General features: G+C 36.5%; 1 protein-coding gene across 4 annotated transcripts; it reads right to left on the minus strand.

The window, feature by feature from the left end:
* Nucleotides 1–1202: 1202 nt before the first annotated feature.
* Nucleotides 1203–7817, minus strand: LOC107862094 (glutamyl-tRNA(Gln) amidotransferase subunit A). Of its 4 annotated transcripts, none has more exons than XM_016707544.2 (13): nucleotides 7566–7816; nucleotides 6923–7104; nucleotides 5584–5700; nucleotides 5258–5485; nucleotides 5073–5155; nucleotides 4884–4984; nucleotides 3832–3955; nucleotides 3579–3733; nucleotides 2836–2972; nucleotides 2575–2745; nucleotides 2247–2471; nucleotides 1785–2018; nucleotides 1203–1560 (listed from the first exon to the last, which is right to left on the minus strand). In XM_016707544.2, the coding sequence occupies exons 2-13, from the start codon at nucleotides 7079–7081 to the stop codon at nucleotides 1447–1449; spliced, it is 1848 nt and encodes a 615-aa protein (XP_016563030.1). In that variant the 5' UTR covers nucleotides 7082–7104; nucleotides 7566–7816; the 3' UTR covers nucleotides 1203–1446. The 4 variants fall into 4 exon arrangements, with proteins under 4 accessions (XP_016563030.1, XP_047265923.1, XP_016563029.1 ...); XM_047409967.1 differs by having other exon boundaries at nucleotides 7554–7816; XM_016707543.2 differs by having other exon boundaries at nucleotides 6923–7817.
* Between the last annotated feature and the right edge of the window lie 3736 nt (nucleotides 7818–11553).

The following is an 11553-nucleotide window of genomic DNA, read 5'->3' on the forward strand; positions in this document are numbered from 1 at the left end:
CTGCAGAAAAAGTTTTCTTCGACTTCCATTTAAGTTGCACAGAAAAAGCCCAAAGCCAATGACTGGTATAGTGAAGGTTCATAGGATCTTTCTGTCCAGCTACAAATATCATAAAAATTATAATCCGCATCTTCACAAACATATCGATTTCATTGAGCCATTAACTAAAATTATTATAAATACTAAATATGAATACATAATATAAAATATAGTGGGCATGTTTTTTTATTATTTTTTTTAAAAATAAACGTATACTTATGAATTAGCCTCTATCGATTTAGTTAAGCTCATTAACGACCACCCAATGCTGGATAGTCTTTTCAAAAGTTAGTTGGACATTTTCTTAAATTCTCATAATTATGATTTATGCTACACCAATAAATTCATCATAATTATGTTCTCATAAAGCTTTTGTAGGGGCATATCAAACAAAGTAATATATGTAAATGTCACCTACAGAAAAAGGATGCTTCTACGCCATTTGAGATTATTGATGGCCATATCTTTATGAAAGTTTAGTATGCTCAACTAAGCATCACATCATTCAATATTTGAGGTGTTTGTGGTCTTCAAGAACAATTGCTGCTACGGATATTTTTAAAAATGATAAATAATTGAGACAATAATATTTTGAAATTACGACAAATAATTTAGTAGTATTATGTTAGTACAAAAAATACCTTTTCTTTTTTAAGCTTTTGGTAACTTAAATATCCATACATATCTTATGAATTTTACCTTGATAATGACATAGAACTTCATCATTCTCATAGAAGAAAGTTGGGCTAACACTGCAAGAAAGACTATCACCAGAGTGACGATATATGCTGCTGTTCAATCTATAACTAAATGTTGTATAATAACAATACGCCCACTTTCATCATCCTGAGACATTTACGTTACTATACATTTAACAAACTTATAACAACTTCAACTGAAAAAAAAAAAGTAGTAACAGTTGCGAACACAGGTTGCTCCAGCACATGTTCAAAACTGAATCCTATCGTAATTAGGTAATCGCGAATAGCAATCATTCAAGGCAGCAACAGCAACATTTCGTTTAAAGGAAGAAAATAAATAATGCTAACAACCCTTATATAGGACATGGATGGAAAAAGTTACCTGTGTTGACACAAGAATAAACCACAACTCAGACAGCATATCATCAAGGAAAACTAAAAGCTAAAAAATGATTCAAATTGTAAGCAGAAGTGATACTGACCTTGGATAAATAATCCACAAAATACAAAGTAAAAATCATTTACATATCAAATGTAAAAAGACGTAGACAGAATTTTCTCTTCCTCGTGGCACAAACAGAAAACTGCGGTTCATACTTTAGATATTTTTAACATTTACAACCGTTGGTCTGAAATCTGAATCACACCAAGTTAAAGCACATGGAGGTTCATATCCACTCAAGAGCATCAACAACCTTCAACCCCATTAAAGGGATTTTGATGAGTCTGAAATCGAATCATTTGGCCCAAGGTCATCAATTGGTGGCCGCTGCTTATGATGATCGGTGACTGATTGATAAGCCATTGCTAAAGCTAACGCCTGGACATAAACGAAAGAAACAAAATCAATAAGTGCATGAAGGAATAAGCAGCAAAATTAGAAGTTCAAAGCCATCCAATTCTTGTTTAAGTCTAGAAGTCCCACGACTCAACAAAACAAAGCAAAGATGATACAATTTATCCAAGACCAGAATAATATAGCACATACGTCCTTTACACATTGCTACTACACTAATAAGAAGATCATAAATAAACAACACTTACGACATGATCATGATCTGGAGGAGCATATATGCCTGTAGTTATTGTTGTTCTCCTGCGTGTATCATTTGATGGTGCATCAGATATCTTTTTGAATCCTGTTGGAACCACTACTACTGGAATACCCACAAGATTGCCAAGACAAACTTTCTCCCAGTCAGTTGCATTTCCAATAAATGCATCAACTTTGAAACTTTCTCTCACTTGTTGAATCAATATACCTCTAGCTCTTTGTGCCTGGTTAAATATCATACAAGTATTGATCTTAGTGTTGACTGTTGACAAATTTTGAACAACTATTTCAAAGTGGATTAACACCACCTTTTCGTAACTAAGCCAGCAGGATTTTGAGATGTCAGAAAGAATTTAATTAATCAAGTTGTTTTCCTATACCAATGGTAATTAAACAAAAATACAATATTAAACATCTAAACCAAGAGAAACTCTGTAGATCAAGACAATTACCTGAAAATAGTCAACGGCAGATATGGCACGTGCTCGGCGAAGTTCAATAGGCCATTGATCTTGGGCTTCATATTCATCATCCAGATTCGAGCGCTGCCATTTGTCGAAGTGAGCCAGCATCTCTACATCCATTGTGAAATTGAGGATACCTTGGACAGAATCAACAGTGTAACTCAGGTTAAACGGGACCATATTCACTCCTTTTGATTGAAGTACCTGAACAACCTGTCATCGCCATCACAATACAATCCAGTTAAGACATTCATCAAATAGGATAAAGAACCTAATTAACTAAGCCACATTCCAATATTGGAAAATATTTACTTACTTCCATCTCAGCATCCTCAAGATATCCAACAGTGAGCTTTGTGATATCAACTGAAGAAGGATCTCTAAAGGGAATGTCTCTGGATGAAACATCATCTGGGTCCTTCCCCCAAATGGCATCCAGAACAATCACACAATCCACAGAATTTCTACAAAAAGGGCCTAATTTATCCTGACAAAAAGTTAGATTTCACTATTTCAGTGTATTGAACTCAAAACTAGTATTAGGAAAGGAATTGCACTCTGGAAGAAATATGAGTACCAAGCTTTCAGCTATGCTCATAACACCTGTTCGACCAACAGCTCCAAAAGTGGGCCGCAGTGCCGTCACGCCACAGCGAGAAGCTGGATAGGTAATAGAGCCGGAAGTTTCTGAACCGATTGCAAATGGAACCAAACCTGCAATACCAGTCTCTCTCAAAACAACGTGTTCCGACCACTAAGCAGTAATAAATCAGCAAAGGACTATCATTTTCCCATTTCAGAATTGCAACAGGGACATGACCCTAGATAGGAAGGTCTGGAGGGCGCGAATTTCGGCAGAGGATTAGGGCCAGTTTGGGTCGCTAGTGTAGGGAATTACTTGGTGGGGGTTTTATTCCTGTTATGATTCCGTCTTCCGTGTTCCATGTTTTATTACGAATCTGTGTGCTTTCCTTTGCTTTCCTCTGTTTTATATTACTTATGGGTGCCGTATTTATGTTATGTAATCTGCTTCTGTGCTTTACTATGTGTTTGTGTGGTATCTCGTGTCTTGAGCCGGGGGTCTATCGGAAACAGCTTTTCTACTTCATCAGAGGTAGAGGTATGGACTGCGTACATCTTACCCCCCCAGACCCCACTAGGTGGGAATACACTGGGTTTCTTGTTGTTGTTGTTGTTGAGAATTGCAACAGGGGGCTACAAACTGGCATCAGATATCGAGCTGAATTTTCATATGCAAATGTAAAAGACAGGATTCCTCTATCTGATCTATTCAGGAATAGTTCATTAGCTCAAACATACCTGCTGAGGTGCAAGACGCAGGCCCTGCTGATGATCCCGTAGAGTATTCCTCGATATTCCATGGGTTTCTTGTTCTACCACCAAACCAGACGTCATCATATGCTAAAGAACCAGTAACTAACTTTGCAACAAGAACTGCCCCAGCAGATTTCAGCCTGCATCAACCATATCTAGATATTATAAATACGCGCACAATATCAATATAGACTGACGTCTTCATCTGGCCTTATTGATTTCATGATTTTTTTAATACCTCTTATAAACCCAAGCTTCAATATCGAGAACTTGGTCTCTAAAAGATGTTGAACCCCATGTTGTGGTATAGTTAGGTACTGATATGATATCCTTTAGACCATAAGGAATTCCATGAAGAGGACCTATATAGAAAAGAAGATGTAATACGTGTAATCCCTTTGAGCGAAAACAGAGAAGCTAAACAGCAAAATATTGTGCAAAACGGGTAAAAATAAAACCACTCTTCTGTTATTCTCCAATAAAAAAGAAATCAATTCAGAGCATCAGATGAGAATGTGAAGGACACATTGGAAGATTACTCTGGCCAGAAAAGCTAACTGTAGGAAATGAACAACCTTAAGTGGCTGAAGGGTAAGGTAAACCATAACAGCATCAACAAAAGATTAATCTGAAGAAACTGGAGAACATTGAGGCCTGAAAATTAGGATTTTCCTGATTATATGCAACGTTTCGGTGGTCTATTTTGATATGGCTGATAAACATAAAATCACTTTCGTCCTTGGTACTTACTAAAAAAAAGGGCAGCCCGGTGCACTAAAGCTCCTGCTCTGCTCAGTTTCCGGGGAAGGGCCCCTGCTTTGTGCAGGGTGTATTGTATGCAGCCTTACCTTGCATTTCTGCCAGAGGCTGTTTCCAAGGCTTGAACCCGTGACCTTCTGGTCACATGGCAACAACTTTATCTGTTACTCCAAGGTTCCCCTTCTCCTTGGTACTTGCTATGCTCGGATTTATGTTTCTTTAAAGCATTTGGATGAATACCATTTTCTTTCAGCTGTTACGGTCTATGACATCTATGGCGATTTAAAATGAAGTTCCTATTTCATCTCTTCTGCACAGAATCCCCTCAGCTCATATATATATATATATATATATATATAAATTCATAAAGGAAATCCCAAAATTTTGAATAGCACGAAATGGCTATGGGGAATTCATTATTATTGAGGAATAGTTCATGTTCATTGATTGATTGATGGAACTCCAAAATTATGAAGGTAAGTAGGAACTGCATAAAGAGGTTAGCGTGAGAGGAATTTGTCAGACTGTTACCCAAATATTTGCCATCAGCAAGCAGTTGATCAGCCTCTTTTGCTTGTTGGTATGCTAATTCTTCAGTATCTGTAACGACAGATTCAAGGACAGGACCATACCTGCGACACCCCTAGTAAATGTATCATTATGAGGACTGATGAGCAATCAATAACAAGAAATAATAGGAAGAAAACGTAGTTCTAACACCTCTTGATTCTCTTCAAGAAAATTTCAGTCAGCTCCACGGATGTGATTAGATTTGCCTTGAGAAGCTGCCCAAGTTCAAGAATCTGATATGACAGAATAGATGTATAAGTAGAAGGAAAGTGCCATAATTTTGAGCGCATAAGTTCTGAAATACCGATTTAAAGGGAATAACATGGAGCACTTACACTCATGAATGCGATGTCCTCATCACTATTCGGTCTTTGAATATTAGCAGGTGATGGATAATTGAGCTTTTTGTTTGGTTCATGTTCTAGTTGTTGGACCTTCCATGCAGAATTGAAGACTAAACAAGAAGGGTTATGTAGACCTCCGTCAGTAGTGGCAACTAACTTTTGGTTTGATCTGATTATAGGTATGTTAAAGTCGTTTGCTCCCTTTTCAATTTCATGCATCTGAAAGGAATGAACAGTATAGCCAAATATAGTCTTGCTTTATATTCCAGTTCAGAGCAAGAAGGATAACCAGAATAACTGAACTGTAACAACAGTACCTTCTTCTTACTCAAGAAGGAAGAGTCCAACATTTTGAATCCACATTCACAAACTGGAAGAGGTTTGGCCTCTTCCGAGCATACCCCGTTGCTTTTAGGATCCAACTTCCCTCTTTCCTGATTAACGGTCAGATAATTAGACAGATAGAAACACAGTCGGTAAACTCTGAACTGCTCTACAAATGATAGTTCAGAAAATGGATATAGCTTGATGACAAGCAGAAGGATACAAGCTGCGTCGACCACTACCAAGTGATAGTATCTTTGGGCGTTTAAGCTTTTCAATAACAAGCTGGAGATGAGATTCTTCATTTTCCATTTACCTTAAGTTCATAATCTCAACTATGATGGTGACTAGTAATGGATCGGTACGATTTTCTAATCTATGTTATGCACAAGCTGAAGGGGAGCCTTGGAGTAACTGGTAAAGTTGCTGCCATGTGACCAGGAGGTCACGGGTTCAAGCCTTGGAAACAGCCTCTGGCAGAAATGCAAGGTAAGGTTGCGTACAATACACCCTTGTGGTGGGGCCCTCCCCGAACACCGCGCATAGCGGTAGCTTTAGTGTACCGGGTTGCCCTTTTTTTGTTATGCACGAGCTATTATTTTGCATTAACTGCACATCAGCAGCAGGCCAGCGATGGAAATCAAACAAGATAAATAAAAGCTTTGCTGCATTCTTCTCTAGTAACATCAAACAACACAGTGATAAACACAGAAGCAATTTACTTGTAGTAGTGGCTTAGGATTATAAGGGGCGAATTTATAGGCTAAATATGGGGCACCAGAACTCGTGCTCTCTCCATAAAACTAGGTATTTTGCGTATATATTTCCTAAAATTGGTACTCTAATATTATGTGCTCGCACCCATGCTATAAGAAAGCTAAATGTTGCACTTGATCAATGATAAAGAAATGAACTTTGGGCCTAACTCAACCTCATTATGTGCTCGCACCCATGCTATAAGAAAACTAAATGTTGTACTTGATCAATGATAAAGAAATGGACCTAAGCCACTTGATCAATATGATTGCCCAAGACCATATAAGGCTGGACATCTGGAGAGTGAACAATATAAGATGGGGGGCCCAACATCAGAAACAATAAACTGGATGGGCCTGACGCTGATACCATGATAAAGAAATGAACCTTGGGCCTAACTCAACCTCAAAAGATAGCTCAGGATTGCCCAAGATCATACCAAAGACCCTTTAAGCCACCGATGTGGGACTCCAACAATCAAACGCTAGAGTTATCAATTCATTTCCACTTGATCAAATGCTAGCGTTGTCAATTCCCACAATATATACAATTATTTTAGGATGAGAGAAAGCATACCATATCTGTTAAATTGCGGCAGGTAAAATCCCCATATGCTGCTGGTGAATATGAAGAAACAGAATTGCTATTTAGCAACAAAGTAAATACAATCACCAACATCATCAACCAACGAACTGAACATGCCGGAATTGGGAAATACGCCGTGCTGTAAGCCATGGGGGGCTAGATTTCCGGCAACCCTTTGTAGTACGTAAAAAAAAAAAAAAAAAAAATCTGGATCAATGCCTTCCGATTGAAGCCAAAAATTATAGACCTTCATATAAAGTGATATTCCCAAATTTATTGATTTAATAATAACAAACATTGACTATCTGAGTCGTTGTCCCGTTGACTTGATTACGACAAAAATACTTCCACTGATTTAGTAACATTTTGGGCTTGCATTTCATTTGGTACCAATCTAACTGACTTTAGGTTCATTTGTTAGCTAGTTCAACTTGTTAGGAGCAATTGCATTACCATTTAACAGTAAACAAAAAAACAATTGGGCACTAAACTTCCACAATGCATATGGCATTATAGGAAGAGTCGGAACACAAAGATATAAATATATGCGGACTTTCCATTAAATAGTGATCTTTGTATATATTCCCAATTGCAAAATATAGGATAGATAGGAATAAGTTACACTTCACGCAACTTTCTCTGCACTTCTTCTTATTCTTCCCCTCGAAAACAACCTTGCAGCTTGTGGAAAATTTTTCCTATCAATGAACTCCATTTGATTCGACACAGTCTACTTCATCAATAATATACTTCCTCTCACTTCAATTTCTTTGTCTTGCTCTATTTCAATTTGATTCGGCACCGTATTTTAAGAAAAAAATCAATTTTTTTGAAACTTGTGGAGTTAAGAGATTATTACTTTGATAATAGATTGAAATTGAGTTTATGGATAATAGAATCGAAATTAAGATATATGTAGTAACTTTGGTTATAGTTTAGAGGATAATAGTGCTTTTATGTTAAATTTATGATTAAAAAATAATGTTTAGATATTTATATCATTTCATTAATGATTGGGAAGATGTTAAAACTAAATGATAAGGTATCATTTTTTTAAGAACAGAATAAAAAAAAATTGTGCCACATGAGAATCTTTTGAAACATAATACTCCTCTGTCTCATTTTATATATAGTCACTTTTTTTTTTGGATTCGTCTAAAAAAATTAATGTTATATTTTTTTATTCGGTAACTATTTAATGATCTCATTCTTATTTTATTCTTAGTGGATCTTATTTATTAAGAAAAGACAACAAAAAAGTAAACATTAAAATAACTTTAAAAAAAATAATTTTATAAACTTTATAAAGTTATTACTTATTTCTTAAATTCTGTGTTTGATCAAATAGCGACACATAAAATGAAATAGAAAAAATCATAAAATTTAAAAAATATTTTTTATTAAATTTATATTAAATTAAATTAGACAAATAAATTAAAATAAAAACTAATGTTACATGCCACCGATAACAATTTTGGCGAAGCCTCAACAGATTCAAATAATTGTTTTAGGGAAATAGAATAATATGACGATGCTATCATAGCAAAAAGATATATGCTAGTACGAAATAGTTATAAAATTAATAATATTATTTCTACTATTATAGAAGTGTAAGTAAAATCAGTTGGTTTGGACATGTCAACTTACTGTCCATAAAATTGATAGTGGCAATTTAGTCTTTCATTGTTATAAAGGGCTGACTTTCCATGCTTTCTTTCTACCGATAGGGAATCTTTGATAAATTATTTTTTCATGTCTTCTTTTTAATTAAATAGATCACAAGTTATTCTTTTAGGAAGATGATCCATTTTTGAGACAGATGTACTGTCTATCCGATCTATATATAGACAGATCGATTATAAATCCAACAGATCGATATATACGGACAGATCGATTATAAATCCAACAGATCGATATATACGGACAGATCGATTATCAATCTGACAGATGAGAAAATAAAAATAAGTCATTTTGCTAATTGAAAACTTGAAAAGGCTTAATAACCAAATTTTTTCAATAGGTTATTTTGCTAATTGGAACTTGAAAAGGCTTAATAGCTAAATTTCAACTACGGATCTCTTATTTCTGCAGCCATATCATTATTTTATCTAATGTGTGTGTGGGCGATGCAATTTTATTAAATTTAAATTCGTACAAAATTCGAATTATATTAAATTCAAAATATATTAGTCCCAAATAAATATTGCGGATTAATATAATTGAATTAATTATTTAAGTCCAAATAAGTATGGATTTAAATAAGGCCCAATATTTATTGGGTTAGTCCATTAATTTGAGCTACAAATGCTGAGCCCACTTTATTAAGCCCAAGATATTTTCATATTCTAGAGGCTCAAATAAGCGTCACATGTCAATTTGATGCATCAGAACCATGAAATAAAAGCCCATAAAAGGCGTTACATCACTTAAATCTGATTGGTCAAACGAAATTCATATTCATCATGACTCTTCCTTTACTACAACTATAAATAGGGGTCTCATAATTCAGAAAAGAGACCCCCAGAACCCCATAATTCTAACAAGTAGCAAGAGAAAGCTCGTGGATCAAACGCCGCTATTTCTCTAAAAAGCTCAAGCATTCAAATCAAGTTCATCAAGATTCAAGATCAAGACCGCAATATTCAAGAATAAGCTCAAAAGCCCTTGAATTCAAGCACAAGCCAAGATCAAGTCCCTCGAGTCTACAAACCAAGTTCAAATTCAAAATTAAGCTTTAAGCCCTTGAATTTATATTTGAAAAGGCGAATCAGAGGATTCATAAAGATTGTAACACTCGCATTGAAATCACTAAATTGATTGTTGCAATATATTTTTCTTGCCTCGAATTATTTATTTTTTGCACTGGAGAATTTTATTGTCCAACAAATTCTGGCACGCCCAGTGGGACAATCTCTACCTCTCATCTCAACTTTCCATACTTCAAAGTTTAAGAACAACAAAATGACCTCCAAGAAGGTCAACTCTCAATCAATTGCTTCCAAGGTTGCTGACTCAAAGTTCTAGCATCCTTGGTGTTACTTTCGGAACCTTAGGAGCTGTCACAAGGAGCAAGGCAGGCTTGCTAGGACAACAAACACATCCAGTGTCGTCTGTGCCAACTCAAATTTTTGGATCTTTAACCCCGAAAGGAATGAAGTCCAATGCAAGTGCTTCAGAAGGAGGAAGCAGTGTGGCCGAATCGCTGAAAAAGACTCTAGCTCTACTTGAGCATTCCGGTTCCAAATACTCTGGAGCCAAGAGCGATGTTCATTCAACAAATGCGTCATCTCCACTTACACCACATAAGCTAAGTACTTCACAGATCAACTTATGTGATAATCCGTGTTTCTCTCCAACATCTCCGGTGATCATGCAAGCAATGGTAACTGATGCCTCGTCTGTGGAGGAGCAGCTTGCGAATCTGACAAAGGCAATTGAAGGCCTCACCAACTATGTTTAGAATCAAGAGGCTAAGGATTGGTAAGATGATGGATAGGGTGGAAGGCTTGATAGACGGAGAATCTAGCCATCCGCCGGGAAAAGCTCCAGAGGTTTATGAGATAGAAAATCCTGTGAAACAAACACCATCGACTAAAGAGGTACAAATTTCTGCTGAGGGAATGATCCCGATTGAGAAATTAAGGGAATTTATTGAAGGAACCCTCAAAGACCAGTATGATGTTGTCACCAAGTCTTCCCTTGCATATGTCAAGCCTTACACTACAAGAATAGATAGCCTCAAAATGTCTGCTGGCTATCAACCCCCCAAATTTCAACAATTTGAGGGCAAAGATAACCCAAAACAACATGTCACACACTTTGTTGAGACATGTAATAATGCTGGAACTTATGGTGATAATTTTGTCAAATAGTTTGTTCGTTCCCTAAAGGGAAACGCCTTTGATTGGTATACGAATCTCGAGCCTAACTCCATCGATAGTTGGGGGCAATTGGAACATGAGTTCCTAAATCGCTTTTATAGCACAAGGCGTACAGTGATCATGGTAGAGCTCACAAATACTCGGCAAAGAAAGGACGAACCAGTCATTGACTTCATAAATCGATAGAGAAATGCTAGCCTAAACTGTAAAGATAGGCTCAACGAAGCTTCCGCGATAGAGATGTGAATCTAAGGAATGCACTGGGGGCTTCTCTACATCTTGCAAGGCATTAAGCCAAAATTCTTTGAAGAGTTAACTACTCGTGCTCACGACATAGAGTTGAGCATGTCTTTTGCTGGAAAGGAAGGAACACCTATCCATAACCCTCGAAGAGGAAAGGATAAGCAAGAACCCAGAGATGGGGTAAGTTTGTCTGTAAAAATGATAACAAAGAATCCATGAATGTTGATGCGTCTCCTGTGAAAGTCACCACAAAGGTGAGCAAGAAGCAAAGTGTAACGACGACTTTTGGAGCACGTCCAAATCAGAAAACGTTAAAAGAGATGCAAGAAAAGGAATATCCCTTCCTTGATTCTGATGTTACTGAGATTTTTTATGAACTCCTTCAGCATAAGCTTATCGAACTCCCAGAGATGAAGCATCCCAACGAAGCCAGAAGGGCCAATGACCCTAATTATTGCAAATATCATAGGCTCATAAGTCACCCTCTCGAGAAATGCT

Source organism: Capsicum annuum, chromosome 3 (assembly GCF_002878395.1).
Source record: "Capsicum annuum cultivar UCD-10X-F1 chromosome 3, UCD10Xv1.1, whole genome shotgun sequence".
Classification (NCBI taxonomy): Eukaryota; Viridiplantae; Streptophyta; class Magnoliopsida; order Solanales; family Solanaceae; genus Capsicum; species Capsicum annuum.